This window comes from Eretmochelys imbricata, chromosome 9 (genome assembly GCF_965152235.1).
Source record: "Eretmochelys imbricata isolate rEreImb1 chromosome 9, rEreImb1.hap1, whole genome shotgun sequence".
NCBI classification, from domain to species: Eukaryota; Metazoa; Chordata; order Testudines; family Cheloniidae; genus Eretmochelys; species Eretmochelys imbricata.
Window position 1 is genome coordinate 96,558,540 of NC_135580.1, and position 23,072 is coordinate 96,581,611.

The 23,072-nt window shown below is 43.7% G+C and overlaps 1 protein-coding gene across 4 annotated transcripts in view; it reads left to right on the forward strand.

The window, feature by feature from the left end:
- FGF13 (fibroblast growth factor 13) overlaps positions 1-23,072 on the forward strand; it is a 162,211-nt gene that overhangs the window by 57,068 nt on the left and 82,071 nt on the right. Inside the window, exon 1 of one of the 4 annotated variants that reach the window (XM_077826248.1) lies at positions 16,032-16,044. The exons of 1 other annotated variant lie outside the window; for it this stretch is intronic. In XM_077826248.1, the coding sequence (XP_077682374.1) occupies positions 16,032-16,044 (13 nt within the window). Of the gene's footprint in view, positions 1-16,031; positions 16,045-17,331; positions 17,348-21,578; positions 21,766-23,072 lie in introns of those variants that run through there. 2 more of the 4 variants (XM_077826247.1, XM_077826245.1) reach the window with 2 other exon arrangements.

Genomic DNA, 23,072 nt, shown 5'->3' on the forward strand with positions numbered 1-23,072 from the left:
GAGTTCAGAGGTGTGGAGAAAGCACCAACTGATCATACTAACATGCTCATAAGGAAGGCTCCAGGAGAAATCTTATCACTGCCTGGCAGATCTGCCAGGAAGCCTGATCTTTCCCTTATTATTATTCATGATATAGTTATTAGTATTATTTAATGTTTTATTAGTGTTGCCCAGAAGCCCCAGTTTGGATCAGTGCCCTACAGTGCTAGGCCTTGAAATATTGCAATGTTTTCTAGCGTGGAGGAAGCACAGCCCAGTGATTAAAGCACAGGGCTGAAAGTTTGGAAACACGGGCTTTGTTCCAGCTTCTGCAACAGGCTCAAATACCCTGCGCTAGCCACTGAACACCTCTTTGCCTCCGTTTCCTCATCCGTACAATGGGGAAATTACCGAAGGCACATTGGGCTAAATTGCCTTACAGGAGCAAACCCCAATGGTAGAGAACAGTCCCACAATATGTCCCTCTTTTTTTCGTGGCATGAAGGAGAGTTGCTGTAACAGGCGAGACTCCATTTGTGCTACTCCGTCCTGGTTTTCCCCACTGGCATAAGGTACATGAGCAATGAGAGAGCTGTACCGGAGCATCTGGGCCCTTGGCATCAGAACTACTTGCAAGAGGCAAGTTAGCAAGATCTGGCTTATTGATTTCACTTTGTTTTCAAAGTGTAGGGCCCATCCCTGCAGATCCTGACTTCCCAGTGTGGTGGTTACTCGAACTTGCACAGAAAGGGAACGCGAAAAGGGTGTGAGCGCTCCTCCTTTGCAGTGCCATGTTAGGGTCGCATTCTACCTTTGATTTTTCTTCAAAATAGCTTGAATTCCTTGCAGGCATTTGAACCTTTGTGTTTGCCTAACATTCAAAATGCTGTCTTCAGCTGTACACCATTGCACCACTAGGGGGCATGTGGAACCAAGACAAGGAAATGTTAAATCTGTTGCTTTTGGTCATGAACAGAATAAAACGTTTTAAAGCAGACACATGCCATTTGCATATTCTTGGAACGGAAACAATATTTGCAGCCTCACCTTATTAAACTACTTCACTCTTGCGGTCTTATTCCTTCCTTTTGACTGCATGACATCTGGGGCCAAACAGAAATACTGGCATGGAATAACAGATATTCCTACTTCTGTCCTGCTAAATAAGATCAAGACAGAGTTTGAGTCTTTATAATTTGGGTACAATTCAATGTAGTTCAAGATCCCTCCCAAAAATATAAATATAATTAACCTTAGAATTATCTCTAAATATCAGTAAGCACCAAAACCCTAAATATCATATTGTTTAAGGGTCACAGGCTGAGTGATAGGGCAGTGTATTATAGTCTATTTATTCCCCGTTATACAAAAATACAGGAAGGCCGTATACATCCTTGATATAATTCATCCTGTTTCACTGGCAGCCTTCTGTTGCATTAGCAGATTAACCCTGTATCCTATTACCAAGAGAATGCCGATGCAGTAATTCTACTCTTGCTTCTTGTACTTCACTTGCAACAATTTGTGATCATATAACAGCATGGAAATCTGTATTTGGGATGTTGAGCCCAATCATACACCCAGAGAAGCCAATGAGAATTTTGGCATTGATTTCATTGGAGCTGGATTAGGCCCAATCCTTGTTTCCTGGGTAAGGAAATGAATTTGTCTCATCGAGGGTCTCGATGGGTCATCGAGGGTCTCAGTTCCAGAAGACTTTCCCCCAGGACTCAGCAGATTTACTAGTAACCTGTCTGAGCCTATTCTGCAAAGAAATTACAGAGTCACCAATAAAATACTTTCTCATGGCAAAACAATGATGCACATGGTTTCTTTTGAGCACACGCAAATCTTGTTTTGCTATGGTTGGCCCTGTATTCGACAATGTCCCTGACTTAAATATTGACTAAAGGAAGTTTGCAAAAAGGGAAATATCCACAAACACCCGCTAGATGTGCCTATGGTGTGGTAGAAGTGGAACGGATGGGGCTGATCAAGAGTTTTTTTAGGAATTGTTTTTTCTTTAAAAAATGCTGATTCTTTGAAACCAAAACTGTTCGCAAAATAGGGTGAGGTTTGATGAATTTCCTGACTCCAAACAATTCAAATGATGAATCATAGTAGTACTTTTGAGAAAAGAGTTTTAAAATTGTCAAAATATTTCATTTTGACATTTTCAAAACAAAATATTCCAGTTCAAACTGACTTTTCATTTAGAAATGTATGGTAATTTAGATTGAAAAAAAGATATACAAAAAAAGAAAAAGGTTTACACTGAAACACAACATTTCCATGGACCCAACATGGAAAAAAAAAAGATTTTTTGGTTTGTGGATATTTTTAGATTTTGACCGTTCATCCCAATTCAAGATGGGAGAATTGTTTCCTTCTCCCACCCCCAGGTCTAAAAGCTAATGTGATATACTTCTCCATCTTCCTGAGCTCAGGAAACCTCTCTGCATGGGGGCGGATCCAGACCTGTAACCTCTTGAACCTTGCCAGAGGATGGGTTTTCTGATTAGATCTTAATTCCATACTGGTCCCTCATGCAATAATGGACTCAGCTAAGATCTCCAATCCATACCCCTCCTGCAAGCTTTGAGTGGGATGTGCTGTTTGAAATCTGAATCTGAATTTGGCAGCTTGGGCCCTTCTCTAATGAAAACTGCACTCTGCCCTAAGTTAAAACTCCACGAGGCCTGCTTCTCTTTATAAGCACAACTGCTCCATTTGGGAAGGTCTAACAAATCCCGCGTCACACTTTGGAGGTGTGTTCTGTGGAAGTGGACTAAAAAACACCTGTCAAAGTAAGCATCAAGCTTGAGGAATTGAGCCAAGGAGTTCACCCCAAGGGAAGGCCAAGAAGTAGCTCTTTGCCATCCCAGCCTTTCCAGACACTGCTGGCTCAGGCTCAGAAAACCAGTCTCCGGTTCCAAACTCCGCTGCCTGTGTGTTGGTGGTGCGCAATGCGATAATGCTGCCAGGTCTGGGAGTTAGGCGCACATCTCTGAAGATCCTGCAGTTTGGCAGCAGCCAATGAGTATTTCACTGCGTATTGTCACTTGATGTTTATTAATTCCTTAAGAAAGAAAGAAAATGGCCATTTCCTTTAAATACATTGTGGCCTTTTCGTTGTGGAGCCTACAGACACACTTCAGGTGCTTTAAATTGACACTCTGGTTGACACAATGGAACGTCACAACTTTCCAGGTGCTTTTAGCAGCACAGCAGATATATTGGGCCATATCATAACTAGTGTAAATCAACATAACCCATTGACCTCAGTGGAGTTGTGCCCATTTACCCCAGCTGGGGATCTGGCCTGTGGTCTGCTAGATGTACTTAGTGTGCTCTGCAGAAGCCAAGAGGTCAAAACAAAGAGTAAACAATGGAAAGAAGCTTTATTTACTGTTATTAATAAAACAGCAATCCATGTTGCTATGCAATGACCACATTAGGTTGCATTAAAGAACAGTTGAGCAAAGGTTGTTTGTAATACATCATGCAAAATTATCTATTACAGACTCATTAAAAATTGTTTGTGGCTCTTTTAAACCATTTTGGGAGGTGGCTGCAAGGGATAGGGACTACGTTTTTTAAATTTTAATGAGGACTGGTTAAATTTCAAGGGCTTGCTGTTCCAAATGCATGTGGGCTTTGCAAGAAGGGAGAAGTATTGATTGGTGCATGCAGGAAAGAATTGGTTTACAAAGTATAACTCTAACAATCATTGCAGAGGGGTAACTGATGCCATTCTAGAGGACTGGTTGGGTGGAGGTAATTAGTATCCTGAGATAAATCCTTTACCCACAGGTCTCTGCTTTGAAATCAGTGCATGTCAAAAGTTTGATCATGAATTTTCATGTAGACGATTATTTGTTAATGTAATTTCTAAGAGAGACATTTTTATCAACATTCAATAGTTTTCCTGTTTAAAATGTTTGTCGTCCAGTCTGGGAGGTGAACCAATACCAAGTGACCTGTCACAGATCATGTATATTGAGCAGTGACTAGTCAAAAGGTGTTTGCAAAAGGTGATTGGCTGAATTTTTTTATATATTTTTTTTTTCAGTGAAGAAGGATGTTGATAAATTGGAGAGGGTTCAGAGGAGAGCCACAAGAATAATTAGAAGGTTAGAAAACACGCCTGATAGTGATAGGAATTATTTTGGGGCAGTCCTACGGCCTGTGTTCTACAGGAGGTCAGACGAGATGATCACAATGGTCCCCTCTGGCCTTGGAATCAATGAAACTATGAAACACTTGTGAATTTCAAATACATCAGTAGAAATCTGAATCAATAAACAGTGAATACAAAAATCCGTAATTTACTGGGCTAACTCAAGGAATAATTTGACGAGCTCTAACCTCGAGACACAAATTCAGTAAAGGTAAAAATTTTAAAAGCACTTAAGTGCCTAAGTCCCATTTTCAGCAGTGGGTTAGCTGGGGTGCGAATGACTGCTTGGGTAGACGCAACCAATCTGGCTGTATGCTAACCAGCTCAGCATAGGCTGTACGGGCCTGCCTGACACCCTATCCTCCCTTCCCCCCCTCCCTGCCCCCCCATCGGGTACATACTCATTTGTGCAGCTGGAACTGATGCCTGTGTCACGGTGTGCTCACTTCTGTTTTTAGCGAGCTAGCTAGAGTTCAGCTAGCAGAGACCGTCTATACGAGCTGCCGGTCACGTTCCTGGCTGCAGGGGAGAAGTATCCTTAGGCACCCAGTAGCTTCAGTCTCATCAAAAGTCAATTTTCACTTTTGAAAATGTGGTTTAGGCTCCTTAAGTTACTTAGGTGCTATTGAAAATGTTACGCTTCAGGAAGGACTTAAGTCTCATTGACTTCAGTGGGATGTAAGCATGTGCTTAACTTGTTTGCTGAACAGGGGTGAACTTAAGTATGTGCTTAAGTACTTTGGTGAACAGGGGCTTTCATGAGTATTCTTTCAGTTCATGGGCTTGCACGGTAACTGTGGTAAGAAGTTGGCTGATAGTATTTACAGTACCATCTCTTCCGAACTGACTCCTACATCTGTGTTCCACTTTTTACCACTACATTCTGAAGATCCCATTTGTGGACCCAACTAGAATGGTTTCACTATGTTTTTCACTCAGTTTTAAATGTAAATAATAAATGATCTTTGTGGATTTTTAAAGGTTAGGCTAGAAATGTCAGTAATTATCACAGGATAGTTAGCAAACGTTATTCTTGTAAATGCTTTCTACACTTGTAGCATTTACTGTTCATCAATAATTCAGCTTTGAAAAAAGAATAATATATTTTCAACTTCACAAAAGCTATTGTGGAGCTATTCATATTGCAAACTGCCTTACAATAAAAGGCATCAACCAAACCAAGGAGCAGGCTTCTAAGGCTGGCTTAATGCACTGCAGCATCCTGTTACAATCATTTTTTGTAATTCTAGAAGACAGAAAATAAAATTTTACACTCGAAAATAATACGTTTAAGTAAATAGTATAGAAGAGCCATATGTTTGTCCAAGAAATGGTTAGACGTTGCCAGAACAACACTGCTACATTATGAATCTTTCATGAGCTCTGAAAGTCATAATGGTCTGTCACTAATGCCCATTAATGATCTCTCTATACCACGAGTCTGGGTTTGATGTTTCTGGCTGGTACCTTAGAGAATACTTTCAATATGCCTTAAACTTTCTCTGGTCTACTCTCTCTGTGACTGCTCCAAATGTAGACGGCAACTGTCTGGGTAGGATCAGCTTGTAAGGAATCATGGCTTTGGGATTAAGAAAGTCTTATTCAGGTAAGATGTATTTAAGCAATATTTTTAGAAGAATAAACTGGAAGGCTTTTTCCTGGCAAGTAATCCTTCTGTAACAATGAGAAGGAAGTGGATGAAGGTTTTAAGGCATAGTTTATATCCTAATCATTCAATCCCTCTTCTTTTCCCTCGGTTTGGTTACTATGTAAACGCACTTTTGTAACATGAAGAAAGCAACTGTTATGGTTAATCCATATTGATTGGAATGGTAGATAGTATCACTGCATATCGCTAAAGCGGCATGGTGTCCCTGTTTCAACAGCAATAGTTAAATAAATGTGGCATGAGCAGATTTACTGGCCTTTAAACATTGCATGTGAACTTCTTGCGATGTCTAAGGCTATTTTTTTCTTTAAAGTATGTAAAATATGGGCACTGGTTCACAGTCTATTTTAATTCCTGTTACATGGGAATACTGCAGCTAATGTCAGCGAAGGGAAACATTGCAACTGTGTTGATATCCTTAAAGCATTTTTTTTAAATTAAATATGAAAATGTAGGCAACAATGCATTTTAACACATTATTCTGTTGCAAATGACTTCACTAGATATAACTAATATCTCCTTAATAGTGAAAATGTGTTCTCCCCCTTCGCGATATGAAATGATCAAATTATTGACTGAACCAGCGCCCTTTAGCTGCCGGAGAAAAACAAACCCAAGAAGTCCTGAAAAAAGCCTCTAGAATCAAGCCATAACTAGAAGCTCAAGCTATATATATATATATATATATATTTGAACTGTACTGTTTTCTTGGGTGTCTATAATTCTTTATTTGAAATAGAATACCTTTTGGTAAATGGCATGTGACATCCATGTTATTGCTCAATGAAATTAACACAGTAAATATAAATATGGAGAGAAAACCAACTGATCTGAAATGACTGATCAATTTTTTTTAAAGTATTACCAAATGTTATCTCTCACCCTTCTAATTCCAGTATTAAACTACTAATGGATACATTTCCTCTAATTTTAAAAAAATAGTTATTAAAATACATGCTTTCTAAACAAATAAGTGATTTCCAAATCTCTGTTTTTCTTTAAAAAGTTGTCTGGCCATATGAGGCATGAAATAAATGTCAGTGGGTAGCTATAAAGCCAGAAAATGGTAAATTAATGCCAGTTCAAAGCTACAAACCAAATCCTTCTTTTGTTACTCACACAGCAGTCCTGCTAAGCTTTATGTTTGATTAAGGTTAGCAGGATTTGGCCCACAGGGCCTGATTCAAAGCCCACTGAAGTCCATGTAAAGGCTGTTGATTTCAACAGGCTTTGGAGCTGGACCTTAGATACCATATAATCTCATGCCTGAATCTGTAGATAAACTAGTCAGCACCATAGACAGAGGATAAAGCCCTACTAAATCCTCCAGTAGAAATGGTGCTGACGATTAATTTCATTAGATAACAAAATGATTTTAACCCGAGTTGATAAGCATTTCTACTTACATGTAGCAATTTTAATTCAGATCAGGTATGTATTATCTCCTTGGTGGAAGTATTGTATAGATCTACTGATTTGAACTTAAGACTTTAACAGGGATAGTGTCTGGATTAACAAAAAAGAAGAGGAGTACTTGTGGCACCTTAGAGACTAACCAATTTATTTGAGCATAAGCTTTCGTGAGCTACAGCTCACTTCATTGGACTAACACGGCTGCTACTCTGAAACCTGTCTGGATTAAGCAAATCTAAAATGGATTTGGGTTAAATATAAAAACCCAGCAACTCTTTCTTCCTATTTGAACTCTTTGCTTTCAATATCACACACCTTTGCTGTTGATTACAGCTTTAGGTACTATATACATATTTTGTAATTAAATATCACCAGTAACAGAAGTTAAAATGGAACAGGAAATTGCAACGACCTTGTTGTGGTAGTGACAAGAACTAACTCTAGGTGTCCCTCTTGTTTCTGGTTTTATCAGTAACTTGATGCATCTGGCCTTTTACTGAATATGATGGACACTTTTCTTCTTTGTTTATTTCAGAACTGTTTCCATCTAACTGTTGTGTAGGATGATTCAGTGATGAAAACCTGTGGGTTTCATTCAAAGCCCCCTGAAGTCAGTGGAAAGATTTTTGGATCAGAACCCTTTATTAAGATTCAGATTTAAACCAGTAATAGTCAAGAAATTCAGAATTAAGGTTGAAAACCTGAGCAAGACATGTTACATATGACACAGCTGTGAAAGAGGGAGAGAGAAAAGAAAGGACTGAATGAGACGGAAAGTTCTCCATGGAATTACAGCTTCAGCTCCGGATTTCATTCCATTCGTATTCCTCGGTCACAGTCTCGGTGCGGCTGATTGTATGTCTGGATTGTATCCGCAAGTCTAAATGGAGAGAGGGGAAGAAAAATAGCTCTAGCTTATGTTTAAGATGTTCCATAATTATCAAGTCTGAATTATTTTCAGAGGTGTTGGGCAGTTTCAGTTACCGCCAACGGGAGCTGCCAGTGCTAAGCCCCTCTGAAAATCATATATTTTAGTCAGATTGACAACAGTAAGGCTGCTGATGTGCTGAGACCACTACCTATTGTGCTGACCAATATTATCTCATTGTTTCCTTGTGCTCCCTCATCTGTCTATATCCATTTGTTATCTGTTGTCTTCTACTCAGATTGTAAATTGTTTGGGGCCGAGACTGTCTCTTTTTTCTGCCTTTGTACAGTGGGGTCCTGCTCCAGGACTGTGCTAATAATATGATATTCAGTATGATAGTGCAAATAATAAATAATAGTTTAGGCCTTGATCCTGCAAGGTGAACTGTGTGTGCAGACCCTTGGGCCCTTTGACTTCAGCAGGGCTCCATGCGAGTGCACTATTCGACCAGGGCAGAATCAATTGCAGGATCAGGGCCTTAGATTGTAGAACTTGTGATTGGACAAGTACTTAGATTCTCAACCTGATCTTTCGGCAACTTGTGAATATTGGAGTTGGGACATCATCTGCATGGGCCAGTGGGTGCACTGTTTCCTGGGATCTTGCCATTTGTATTCATAAACTATGTGACTCCAGCTCTGCAGCTTGGATGGGGTTAGGTCCTTCTTCATAGTCTTAGTTTATAAAAGATGGTCAAGCAGAAGTACTTCTAAATAATTCAGAACATGAGTGCACTCCATTTTCTTTGCTATTTCTTTGCGGGAACTCACACGGTCAGTTAAGCTGTTTCCATTCATGGAAAAAAGCTCCTTTCATTGCAGCCTTTTAATCCAAGCTAAATGTACGTATGCATAACCGCAACAAGTGGTACTAACACAATTGTGCATTTGATTTGATAAACAAGCCTATGAATCTATTTTGGATCAGTGTCTAGATCTTTCAGAAACACGACATTTTTGCTGTAAACAGTGACAGAACATTTCAACTTAATTTGCTCTTCCTCGTATTTTTGCAAGTAGTAGAGTGAGCTGTCAATGATTCATGTCAATAAGGACTCTATTGAAGACAGGAAGATACTTCTATCTGTAACCTTTAAAGTTTATACTGTGCATGATTGCATATGCACACATGTACACCTATTTAGCCCTATAATATGTAAAGAAAGCAAAGATATTAAATGTATGTGGTGGTTATCAGCATAACTTTGGGATGGTTGTCAATGGTAAAGTTATCACATCAGTGAGTTATTCAGGTCATACCGAGTGAGTGCTGTAAATAATTTTATACTACACATGTAATCACGTATTTTAGAACATAAGAACGGCCATACTGGGTCAGACCAAAGGTCCGTTTAGACCAGTATTCTGTCTGCCGACAGTGACCAATGCCAGGTGCCCCTGGCAGGTAATCATCAAGTGATCCATTCCCTGTTGCTCATTCCCATTATTTTGTTTTTGCCACTTATTTTGCAGCAAGAATTATTTTACAAAGCTTTTTGAAGAGGATTTTATTTAATTGGCTTGATATTATTTTTTGTGTCCTGCAACGTGAAAAAGCCAGGAGCCATATCACCCTGGGTCAATTGGCATAGACTTTAGAGAGAGAGAAAATAGAGCTAATAAAGTTTAGAATCCTCACAAATAGATTTTTGGCCATCCAGATTGTATCTGACAATCTATGGGGTCTAGAAAGAAAACCATTTGAAAGGAAGGATTTCCAAATTTTCTCCAATGGTGAAAGATGCCATTTCTAGTCCAGCTTGTCCATGGGGTATTGAACTTTCAGCCTGTTACTAGTCCATGATTCAGTATTGACCCTCAGTCCATTGTAATTGTGGGGGGAAAGAAGGATTATTTCCTACATTTGGAACATTTTTTTGGTTGTGGTTTGCTTTTTTAATAAATGCCAGCTGTTTGAAGCTGCTCCGAGGTTTGGATGGTTAGAAATAGCCCAAGCTGAGATGAATTTTGAAGGCAGAATGCCGGTGAAGCAGTCACTTTATTGCACAGATCTTTCCACGTCATGGTGAGAGAGAGAACTGAATGTTCCTGCAAGGTTTTGGATTGATACAGCTTAAGACCTGAACCCACAGAACAGAGGAGAACAAAACAGAGAAAAGAGACGGAAGCTTCATTGCTTCACCAGGGCATCTCATTTGTGGCCTGGAGGGATCAGCTCTTAGGGAGATTGATGGATGTGCCCATTCAGAATGTGTAACTAAAGCTGGTCTGGAAATGGTTTCCCTCCCCCTCCCACCCCCCAAAAAATATTAGATGAAAATTTTCTTCAAAACTTTTCAGTTTTTCGTCAAAAAAGTGAAAACTCCAAGCCCAAAAGTTTTCAGGTTTTTCACATCACCCCAACACTATTCTGATCAGAGAGCATTTTCCATGAAACTGTATGTTTCAGCCTAAAGACAATTGCAAGTGAAAATCTGCATGCTGTACATGCAACACGGATGTAACTAAAGCAACCGGATTTTTCAGTTGAATTTTGTCATGAATTAGAGAGTGTTTTGCATAACAGGCTCTTGTCTCTGTGGGTCATCTCAGCAATTTCTGCATTTGATGGACCCTTTCAAGCCACCAGCCTCATCAGGAGGAAATGATTTGATAAATATTTCCCTGGTAACCTCTTTGCCATTGTTGACTCGCTTTAACTTTACAATTCGTTTTGAGTTCACGTTTAACCAAACTAAACGAACTAAACTTGTGTTGACTAAACAAAGGCAGCGATACAGGTTCAACATGAATAAGTGATGTCAAAATCAGGCTTCCCAGCATGCTGCGTCATGTGCTGGGACATGGACTAAGGTGGGCTTCAGTGGAGTTACACGAGCCATACATCTGGGCCACTTGTGTAACCCCCTGTTTGGTCTGTGTAGCACATCCTCATCTGTTGGCTGGACCACAGAGAAAACGAGTCTGCTGCAGGTAGGCAGCGTTGCTCCCTTAGCTCTTGTAATAGAGGTTCATGCTTTTAGCACTGGAGGTCCTAAGTTCAATCCTTGGTGAACCATGATTTTGCTTGCAAGAATAAAACAAGTAGGATTCGGCCCCCAGTCTCTGGCTCTCATCCTGCTGCCCTTCCTTCCTCAGGCAAAACTCCAAATGACATTAGAATGATCAGCTAAGATTTTATAAAACCCTAAAATAAATATAATTGGCTTCAGCTGGAATCCAACCTAAATAAGGACGTCGACATGATGATGATTCTAAAGTTTCTCATTGCACAGAAGTAGGTGAAGTACTTTACGGGGCCAGCAACCCAAGGTTCCCGCCCAGAGTGGATGACAAGTGAGAGTAACAGACGGAAAGGAGAGAGGGAGTCGGATGAGAATTGCGGTGATTGGATCTCAAGGTTTGTCAGTTAAGTCATGAGCACGTGCTGATGGCTCCATGTTAGTGAGTGTTTTAGATCAGTGCTTGAAGGTGATATGATGGGTAAATTGTAAGGAAGGGACTAGGCCATACATTTGTGCTGTGTTTTTAATTAAAATCTTAATATCATGTTTATATAATAATTTGACTTAATTTAGGGGATCTAGTTGCAAACACATGTTAGGGACCCTAGAGCTACCTAGTCACCTTATGGTATTGCATGCCTCAATTCCAGTTCAAGTGATGCTCATTGTCTGAAAAATGGTGCTTGGTGGGTGAAGTGTTACCAAAGTGATCTAAATCTCTGTGTCTTTATGTAGCAACAACCTGTTCCTAGGCTTTCTGATGGGGTCTGCTTCCCTGGAAATGCATCTAGCATGCTAATGGAAATTTCAGTAAGAACAGTAACAGATGTATTGCTCCTTACTTGCTGGTGAAGAAGAACATGTGCATGAAATTGTTCTTGCTTTCATGCTCAGAACATGTTTCAACTTGCTGCAAGTAGAAGCTTTGGTTCTAACCCCTAATGTTATTTTGCTCCTATTTTGGTTAATTCTTGTGAACCGTCCAGGAGAAAGAATGTGTCTAGGTTCATTAACAATCTTTCCCTTTTTATACTTTTATCCTACTTTTCACCTAAGGATCACCAAGTGATTCAACATTATTAATTATTAATGCAGAATGCTTCACAGCACCCTTGACTGGTAAGTGAGTATTATTATATTCATTATAATATGTTTGTAATCATTCAATACGATGAGTAAACAAGGCCCAGATCGGCTAAGAGCTGGATTGAGGCACACAACCATAGCTCCTTGCTGAGCACTACATGACGCATTGTACCTGAAGTGGGCATAATATTTCCTAGTGCTCCCAAAGACCATGGGGGAATGCAACCACTAGGCAATGGGGAGCATCCACTTCCCTCTCCAGCTGCTCGGCTCTAGCAGAACTAGGTAGCAAAGACCCTATGTCTCCCCTTTGCAGGGCTAACACGGCCAGCTCCCCCTGCAGAGTGGCGCAAGTGGAGACGATGCTGTAAGTGTTCTCTCCTTCCTTTATGCTCCCATTTGAGCAACGGGCATAATCTGGTCCAAAGTGACTTGCCCTAATGTTATACAGTCAATTCCCTGCGTTCTCTCTTACAGTGTAATCCTACATGAACACTGCCTCCCTTCTCTTATCAAATGTTGAGGCCAGATTCTCAGCTGGTGTTAATTGGTGTAGTTCCATGGAGGTCATGAAGCTAAGCTGATCAACACCAGTTAAGGATCTGGCCCTTTGGGTGTAATATGTCTCACGATGCAATCTGTTGGCAAAGCCTCTCAATTTCCGGAAGGGCATTGCATACCAGCAGGACGGGAAGTCTCTTGGTATTCTGGAATCCAAGTCCCTTCCATTGGTTGGCTAATGCTGGTTAGTTTCTTTAGTTCCTCCCTGTACTTAGTATACCTGGATTCCCATCCTGCCTAACGCAAATAGATTTTGTACCACAGTTATGTGTGAAATTAAACAACTGGTTCAGAAAAGGTAGTTTGGTCTACAATGCCGTGAGTGTGCTTCTCTCTGAATAGGCAGAAGGTCTCAGAACCACAGTGCGAAGCTGTCCATTAAGTCTGAATCCTTGTCAGCAACACTAGAAAAATGGTACATACCAGATCTTACTTCAATAACAGGAACCAGGAATCACAGCAACAGGGCCAAATGAGCAAGCATCTTCTGAACAAAGTGGGGAGTGTGCTTGTGGGAAGTCACAGGAGTTCCATGGGTATAAGTGGGAGAAGAATGACTATAGAAGAGAGACCCCTTCTCAGAGCCAGCCCAGTGAGTTTATTTGCAGCGATGTCAAGTACCAAAAAGGAGCAAAGCATCCAAGTGGCCAATGTGTTGCTATCCAGGCCTCGTGCCTGGGAGGAATTGGGTATGGGGTTTTGTCATAGAATAAGGTTTCCCCACCTGGAAAAATTGACAGTGGTTCATAGACTGCTCTTCTAGTTTGGCTCCATGCAGAGATGTAAATGTTTCATGGATAATACTCCATCATTTGCATCTGTGCGTCTGAATGTCATCCTGCTGAGAGGTGATGCTGTAGACTTTCATTCATGCTCATGTGGGCAGAGAACGGCTACATTGTGCCAGGCTTTGTAACTGTAGTAAAGTGGTCATCAAAAGTTTAACTGGGTTACTCAAAGTATGATGGGTTGGAACCATGCTCCACCCCTCCGTTACTTCCTGCTTAGTTAGTGGGAGTTCCCCCCCCCCGGTTCTGTTTGCTATCTAGTTTAGTAAAGCAGCATGTTCCCAGCCAGTAGTAGGGTAAGTACAGTGTGTTTCTTATGCACTGAGCAGCCCCTTTACAGAAGTACCGGTCACAAGCTGCCAACTTAATTTAGGTGTGTGGAGACAGGTAGAGTCTGGAGGGTTTATGGATGTAGTTCTTGGAGTATTCACTTGATCGTTAGTATCTGCCTTGTGACCTTTCCTTTATCAGATGCATTGGATGAGTGGCTACACATACAGGTGTTGAATGGCTGATATTTTTGGAAGATGGAATGATTGACAATGGGTGCTTAACAGAGGCAAAATGTTGTCTTTTGCCCCCCTAAAATGCCCTCCTCTTCCAAAAATGTCAGTTCTCTCGCAGTGTGCAGCCAGTTGAGATCAGTGGAGCACCTTTCATTACCCTTTGCTGAGCATCGAATGTGCTTGGTAGTGGAAAAAGCCCTGTCCCAAAGAGCTTGTACTCTGAAAGACAGGTACGGTTTATCCTCCTAAGTGCTTTACCGTAAAGCAACACTAAAATGCACATGTGTGGGGCAAAAGAAAATAGCTTTGTGTGCACGTTGGGCTGCATGCTGCAGCCCTACAAGGTTGGGGAATCTGGAGCATTGGGCAGGCTCCTGCTGTTGGGAATAAATGCCAGTAGAATCTTTAATGTCCACACAGAGCACTGAGAACTTCTGCTCTCTCTGAAAGTAGCATGTTAGGCACATGTACCGATCAAAAATTCACTTTAATAGGCAGCCTGGAAGTGCCATCTCTCCAACCAGCACTCCTTCCTCTGACAGCAGTATTTCACTGATACGCTGCTTTACACTAGATCACATCTGTAGACATTCCTGTGCCAGGACAGAATACGTGATCAGTGGGGCAGGGGAAAGGAAGTCATTCTATTCACTAGCACCCCCAAGACTACAGCTGGCAATCCGGTAAGCTACAAAGACTGTAGATTGTCAGAATTCACAGTATGGTTCATGAGAGCACTGCCCACAGGCTCTCGGTATGAATTCAAACTCGGGGGAAAACCATGGCACTGCGGGACCCGCTGCAGCACAAATGCATCAAGGAGATGGAGCATAAAATGTAAGTTTTGCCCTTTTCCCCTGGAATTGGGAACAGAGCTCCCATGCATGCCCCTGGTTTGGGGCCATGATAGTTGAGACCTTTTCATGTAGGGGAAAGCCAGCTTGTGCATATTGGTTCAGAGCAAAAGCCTTTGCTTTTCCTCTAGGCAGCCAACCATGGTTTGGAGGGTAGTTGGGCACCATATGCACCAGCCCTGCTCTTGACCAATGCCTTGGAATCTCTAAACACATTTTGATTGAGCACATTTTGATTATCTGAATCCAAAGGCTGGAAATGCTCATTAGCAGAAATCTAATAGGTACTTGCAGGGAGAAGAAAAAAACTTGGATGAAATCTTTGGCCTATTGAAATCAATGGGATTTTTTGTCATTACACAGAGATTACCATGTTGGATCAGGCCCAAGATCCATCTAGCCCAGTAGTCTCTCACAGAGGCCAGCCCAAGATGCTCCAGAGGAAGGTGTAAGAAACCCACTGTGGGCAGACATGGAATAATCTGCGCCCCACATAGCTCTCATTCTGATCTATAGTTCTCAGTGATTGGCTTAGGCACTGACTTCAGTGAGGCCAGCATTTCGCCCTTTGATTTTTAACGAGTAGTTGTCACATTTATATGTACAAGACTAAGGCATCTGCCTCAAGAGGTTCTAGCTGCCTTCTCCATTTAGAAGTTACTTGGAATATATCAGGAAAACAGCTTCAGGTAGTCAAAAGAACTAGCGTATTTTATTACTTTTTTTTAGCATGCTTTTCATGGGAAAATGGAAAGAATGTATTCATCATTCTGGCTGAACAAGTAAATATAAATATATGATATAAATTCATCATAGTCAGTAAGAACTTGAAGCAATCTGCTCAAAAAAGATTTCGCTCAGTGGCAGAGAAATTCATCCTAACTCAGGGCCCCATTGTGGGCACAAAGAAGGCATATTTGTAGAAGGCTTCAGTGACAGAGACGGATCATGAAAAAACGGTTGATGACTGTTGAAATTTAAATCTGAATTAGTGTATTCTGGTTTTGCTCCTCATTTATATTATCAGCTCTGCAACATTTGTGCAACTGAGTTTTTTTTTTTAGGATGAATGCAGATTTTAAACTTGTTTGCGAGAATGCTCATGGAAAGCAAGAGTAAAATTTGCTTTGCACAAGCATTTTCAATAATAACTGGATTATAAGAGTTCTGCTCATCCATTCAGCAGCATGAAATACTATCATGTGACTTCATGACCAATCACACCTAAGCACCACATCTTTCATTCTAAATATCAAGTAGTGAATACCACGCTGTAGAGTAAACACAATTAATGAAAAAATGTTGCAGAATTATGAACACATTTGAGAAAATGATGTTCCACTTCTGGATATTTTGCAAAGGGTAAACAAAGGAAAATTCACAATAAATTATTTGGTTGTAAGTACACTCCCATACTAATAATACCTAACTAGCTGGCTTTACTAGATCTGATCTCAAGTATCTGGAGTTAGCTGGTAGATGGGTGTGAAGGTGCAACTTATGAATGGCAAGTTTATTTTTGTAAGTTAGTATTTCTCCAGTTAAGAATTTGTCAGTGTTTTAAATGCTTTTTAGATGGCTCCAGTTATTTTGTAGCTTAAGCATCTACAGAAGGTACTCATTTAGCACAAACATATAAATATCACAGGGATAGGTGTCTGATAAAAGCCATCTCGCTAGCTAGCTGGGTACATATGGGGACTGACTGATAGATGGAAGGGAATGCATGGCTATAGATAAGATATACTTTTGCAATTAAACAGGGTCTCAGGCTGTGTGGCATAGCTTTTGCTTCCGTTCAGACACATTATTAATACTAAACTGAGTATCTGAAAATGTTACAAAGGGATTGGCATTTCTGTTAGCAAGACCTTGCTAATGCTATGTTTTGCTGAAACAGAAATTGTTCTCCACTTGTGTCCCAAGCTATTTCTACTCAAGGAAACAAATGTGACAGTTGCAAAGTTACTGTGAATTGCATTTTATTGTGACAGTTGCAAAGTTACTGTGAATTGCATTTTATTGTAGCAGTTAGAATTTAAGAAATGGTGTGGCATTATTCTTTTTATTCCAGGTTGGTGCTGTAGCAAATAACATCTAGCTCCCCTGTCAGGGCATGAAGAGAAGGTAATCCGGCTTCCATGTCAGCACATTGAGAAAGGAGAAAGGGCCAGGTATTGCATGAGCTCAATGAGTCTGAAATAAGAGGGAAGGCAAGGCGCGAGAGAGCCCCTTGCCTTCCAAGCGAAACAAATGCTCCAAGCTCAGAGCTCCTGCTTGGACTACAGATGTGTTATGTATGGAGCAGGGGGCAAGGGTTATGGGCCTAAGGAAGCAAAGGAGTTTGACATTGGAGAAGTGTTTTGCCTTTGGAAGCTCTTGGTCTGATGCTCTGGCTTAGGATGACCATAAGTCCAAGTTTTCTGGGAGTCTCCGCCTTTCCAGGGCATGTCCTGGGCTTCCTGTTGGGTTTATTAAAACTGGGTCAGTTCCTGGTTTTAGTTCAGCCCTAGACACTGGGGCTCTTGGTGTAAAGGGGGCACTCACCTCTTGAGTATCTCCTAGTGGCTGGGTGTGGTACTGCAGACCTTTTCTAACCCCTGACACCCCTGCAGGTTGCCAGCTGACTTTGGCAGGTCTTCAGTGGCTTGGTCCTCCAACTAAGTCACAAAGTCCAAATGAACCCTTTCAGGGTAGTAAAGAGTCCAACAAATAATCAATCTTTTTCCCCTTGCTAGGGTCTTCAGGCCCAGGTCAGGACCCTTTAAATTCAGCCCTTTTGTTCAGGCTCACAAATAAGGTCTTCTTGGGGCTTATGCTCCTTTACCTGTGGCCAGGAGAGGACGCTGGGGCCTCCCACTACTCCAGGCTCCAGCCCAAGGATCCTATAAAAAGCAGCCACATACTGCTCAATTTCAATTTGTTGCTGCTTCTTCCCTGGGTCTCTGCCTGCCTGGCCCTTTTTTGCTTTACCCTTATTTCAGGGTTAAGGTTCTCAGGTCCTCTCTCTCCCTGCAAACCCAGCAAAGCAAAACACAGCCAGAAACAAACTCTGGTTATCCCTTGAGCTCCTGTGGCCAAAGGGAGCCCCTTTCCTTGCCCCTTGTGACGGGGTGACGACTCACCGCTGTGGAGCCTCCTGCTGGTTGTCCAGGGAATTAACTCTTTCAGCCAGGAGCGCCCTCTACCGGTCGGTGTCTCGCCTGCCGCTGGCCCAATGCCCCTCCCGGACCACAGTGCCCTTCTAGATTAGGGTTCTGCCCCCTGGCAGTACCCCCCCAGTCTGGGTCTCCCCTCCCAGGGGAACCCCCAACCCCCTATCCCTCCCTTGCCTCAGTGGCTACTGTCAGTCATCATCTAGACCCCGCTTCCTGGGGCAGACTGCAGTCTGTACCACTCATCATCGGCAAGGGGGGTCGGACCAGCTGCCTCTGTCCAGGTCTGGGCTGCTCCTCTGCAGCCTTAGTACCCTTTTGTGGGCCTTTACCTCGGCCTGCAGCCTGGGGCTCTGCTAGCTGGAGCTCCCCAGCTCCCTCTGCCCTTCCTCAGCACTGCTCTGCCCTAGGTACCCTCCTCAGCTTCCCAGGCAGCCAGGTCCTCCTATCTCCAGGTAGCTAGAGAGAGTGTCTGTCTCAGCTCCTGGCTAACAGCCTTCTTATAGGGCCAGCTGTGGCCTGATTGGGGTGTGGCCCCACTTGTGGCTACTTCCCCCAATCAGCCCAGCTTTCCTCCGGCTACAGCCCTCTCTTAGGGCTGTTTTAAGCCCTTCAAGGCATGGTGGGGTGACCACCCTGCCACACTCCTCTGGTCCCAGCCAGGGACTGGCGGGGTAAGGCCCCGTAGCTCCTTTTATCTGACCTGCTAGGCCCTGGCTGGGTGCTTCTGTGAGGCCTCTCTAGGTGGCCCTGGACGAGCCACCTTTGCTGCTCCTTTTGTGTCACTTGGCGGCCTCTTGGGGTGGGGTGTAGTAGGCCCCCGGGGCCTCCTGTAGGAAGCCACAAAGGCCAGGTCACCCCATCACACGTGCCTTTTGCTGGGCTGACCTGAGCTGGAGGTGGTGCTGCCTTGCAAATCCTAAGCCAAGTCGTGCAGCAGCAAAAGAAATATCTGCTCCCCTGGCCCCTGTTCCCCTATCTCTTTAGGGCAGTTACAGATTCATAGATTTTGAGACCAGAAGGGATCCTCTGGTCTGGCCTCCTGCCTACCACAGGCCATCGAATCCCATCCAGTATTTTCTGCATCAAGCCTGTAACTTCTGGCTGAGCTGCAGCATACCTTTTGCAAAGACAAACAACCAGTCTCAGTTTAGAGACTCTCCAGTGGTGGAAAATCCACGTTGACCCCACATAAGTTGTCCCAGTGCTTAATCAGCCTCCATGTCTCAAACTGTGCCTTATTTCCACTTTGAATTTGACTTCCTTCAGCTGCAAGCCATTGGCTCTTGGTCTACGGGAGGAAGTGACTTGACCAAGGTTGCACAAAAATCAGTGGCAGAATTGCACAAAGATCCCAGGTCGACCTGCCTCATTCACTGGCCCACAGGACTTTCCTTCCTGCTGCTGTGACTCAGATATAAACGGAGGCTGCTGTGGCCACAGTGAAGAGCATTAACTACGATAGGACCAGAGCTCCTGGGACAAGGCTCTGCTGCTCATCCTCTGCCTGATTGCAACAGACAGACTCCTACAGCCTCCACCCGCACTGGACCAGCAGCTCCTCCTTTCTGCCCCAACAAACCAGCAACCCTTCTCCTTCCCTCACAACCTGCCTGAACTTCTGCTTCCCCAGCACCTCCTTCCTTTCTCCCCACTTCCATGGGGCCCTGCTTCTTCCTTCCCCCACCTTTCCTCCAAACGGGCAACCCCACTCTTGCCTTCTCCAGCCCTCCCAATCTAGCAGCCTCCCCCCTTAATCCTCAAACCAACAACCCAGCCTCCCCCACGCCTACCAGGGACCTTTCTGTCCATCAAGGAAGAGATGTGGGGGGGGGGGGGAATGAGCTGGCCTAGGAGCAAGGATCAGGGCTTGAGCTGGCCTAGGAGCAAGGATCAGGGCTTGAGCTGGCCTAGGAGCAAGGACCAGGACGTGGGGTGAGAGAGGGGAAAATGAGAGAGAGAGAGAGAAAGAAAGAACAAGCCTGGAAAACTCTCCTCCTCCACAAGGGTTTTCCCAGTCTCCGGGAATGGCCAGGAATAAGGTAGAGCTCGAAGCAGGTATGGTGTGAAATAATGCAAAAGGAGAGGGAGTTGAAAGGCAGGGAGAAAACAATCAAGAGAGTCACAGGGGTACATGGGGCTTTCCTGGATCCCCATTTCCATTGGGAAAGGTTGAGAAGGGGGGAGGGTTTGGCTGGAGCCGCGTTGGCCCCCTTTCCTCTCCCCCCCCCCAGCTTTTAAAACCTACCCCACTGGACTCCCTACCCTCCGCCAAATCCTGCCCCACATGCCCCCTGAGAGACCAATCCCGCCCCCTTTCTTTGCCCCGGTGCCCACGCCAGGCGTCCTGGTGATGGATATGTCTGGTCACCCTGGCCGAGCTGCTGGAGAATTACTCATCCCAGTCACGTTTGTTTGGGTGTCTGACTCGCCCCGGGAGGCGGCTCTAGTCCTAGAGCAGGTGCTCTCTATGCAGCCCTTCGGGACCTGAGATGCTTCAGAGGATCCAGCCTCCTGCCTAACTGCTCCATGGGTTCCTGCTCTCCACGCAAAGAGGCGCTGGGGCAGATCTCCTGGGTTGCTGCCTTCACCGAGGAAGGGGGAGGGGAGGTGGTAAGGGGAGCGCTGCATCGTCGGATTTCTATATCCAGTGCACAGCTCCTGGTGTGTGTGTGCGCGAGAGAGGAAGGGAGTGCGTTTGCTGCCTGAAGGCTGGTGCTGCTGGCAACCAGGCATCGGGGAGCCCTTTTGCTGGTTGCTGAATGGTTACAAGTGTTGCAATGCAAAATACAGAAGCATCGCTGGAGGAGAGGCTGCATTGAAGCTCCACTGGTAAAATCTTAGGGAGGGGGCTTTCCAAGCAATTCAGAACCAGCCAGCCAGGGCTCCAGGCAGTGGAGTGCCTTCCTCCCTGCTCGCTTCACATTCCTTCTCCGGGAAGGGAGGAAAAAGAAGCCAGAAAACCCTGCCACAGACCGACTCTGCCAGAGCCTAACAGGTGCTTGCTGGGATTTGACTGGGGAGGAGAAGGCGGGAGAAAAGTTGACTGGAAAAATCAAGCTGGGCAAAGGTGCATGGATCTTGTGCCAAGTGGAGGTCCCAGGTCTGCCTGAGAACAGCGCGTCTGGAGAAGCACCGAGGGATGTCTTGTCAGTGACCTGCTTGAGCTCCCGAGGAACGCTGAGCCCTGCCTGCAAACTTTGCCCTGCCAGAAGTTGCGAGGGATAAAAGCCCAGGAACAAAGCGGCTCTCCTCTGCTGACCAAACCACTTGAGCTCAACTGTTGCATCCTGGTTTGGTCTGGTGGAAGCATCCCCACCTGTGCCTCCTCTGCTCCAAAGCTCGTGCCGCGGCATCCGCCGAAGGTATTAGCGGTGGGATCCAGTGCCCCAGATTTTGGGGGCTGGAAGAGCAGCATGCTGGCGGCTGCACCTGCAGCCAGCGCCCAGAGCCCCTGTGTCTGACCCCCAGGTGGCGTCGGAGCGGTGGCGGCCATGGCTGCAGCAATCGCCAGCTCCCTGATCCGCCAGAAGAGACAAGCCAGGGAGCGGGAGAAATCCAACGCTTGCAAGTGTGTCAACAGCCCCAGCAAGAGCAAGGGCAGCTGCGAGAAGAACAAGCTGAATGTGTTCTCCAGGGTCAAACTCTTCAGCTCCAAGAAAAGACGGAGAAGGCGACCAGGTTGGCAAGGGTTACCTGCTTGGTTTTGTTCTGTTTAACACAAGCCGTAATGTGCATCATGCCTGGGGAGGGGGACTGGTGAAATTAACTCTCAGGTATTGTAATTGCCAATAGACATGGGGACACAGACACACAGAGCTGGTTTCTCACTCGCACACTCTCTTATCACTAATTTGTCTGACACGCACCATTGATTTCTCTTCTTTCTCACATGCACACTCGTGTACCCATGGATCAGTCATGTATTCATCTCTCTCTCTCACACACACACACAGAGCCCTACCTCTCCTTCAATCATGTGTTCATCTGTCTACATGTTCAGTAATCTGTTTTCCCTCCTTCAGGTCTCTAGAATTTTTGTGCCTTGTGCTATTATTTGCTAATTATATGAGAACAGGCTATTTACGTCAGCCAGCAGTTTCTAGACCTGTATAACCTTTCATCCCCTTGCGCCTTTCTAGGAATATCTTATATAAATCATTACACCCACAATTCTGTATGTAACGGAGGTGAAAAAGATCAGGTATGAAGAATTAGTCTTCTGATCCAGTGCATTTTGTACACAGGAAGAGCAGAAGCCCGTCAACAATGTTGCTAGTAATTTGCTTTTCCAAAATCTAGCTGCCTGTAGCTACTGAACTTGCCTGCATTTTTCATGTAGCCAAATAATAGGGTGGCTAGTTGAAAAAGGGAGCCTACATTTGCTAAGAGCTTTTTGAACATTGTTAATGCAAGAAAATAGAGTGACCTTTGGTTTAGTTTCATATTAAATGAGAGGGTGTATATAAATTATGCATCCCTCAGTACACTTATTAAAGGTTGCTAATAGGAAGTAATATACTTATGCAAATCATTATAAGGCTTTGCTTCAAATCCTATCCAAAATATGTATAACGGAATATCTACCCTGATTTCTTTCCTTTTAAGACCAGGAAGTCTTGCCCAGATGTGGGAACTTTTTGGGTTGAAAATGGCAATTCATATTTTCATATTGTGTTTATCTGTGAATCAGCTAAGGTTTTGGAGCAGACTGCTAGAAAGGCTTCACAGTCTGATGAAAATAACTGTGTGACAATTACCACAATGCAGATTCATTGGGATTCAGTGGAAGTAGACCTATTTTATTGCAATTCCTCTTGATGCATTGCCGAGATATTTTCTTTAAATGTACAGACTTCTTAGCAAATCCTGTTGCTATTTACTTCAAAGTTCAGAATGATCTAATGTTGGTTTGGCTATTTCATTTTCGAACATTGAACATGAAGATGATTATAAAGCAGATTTATATCCAAACTGTTTTTTCTTTT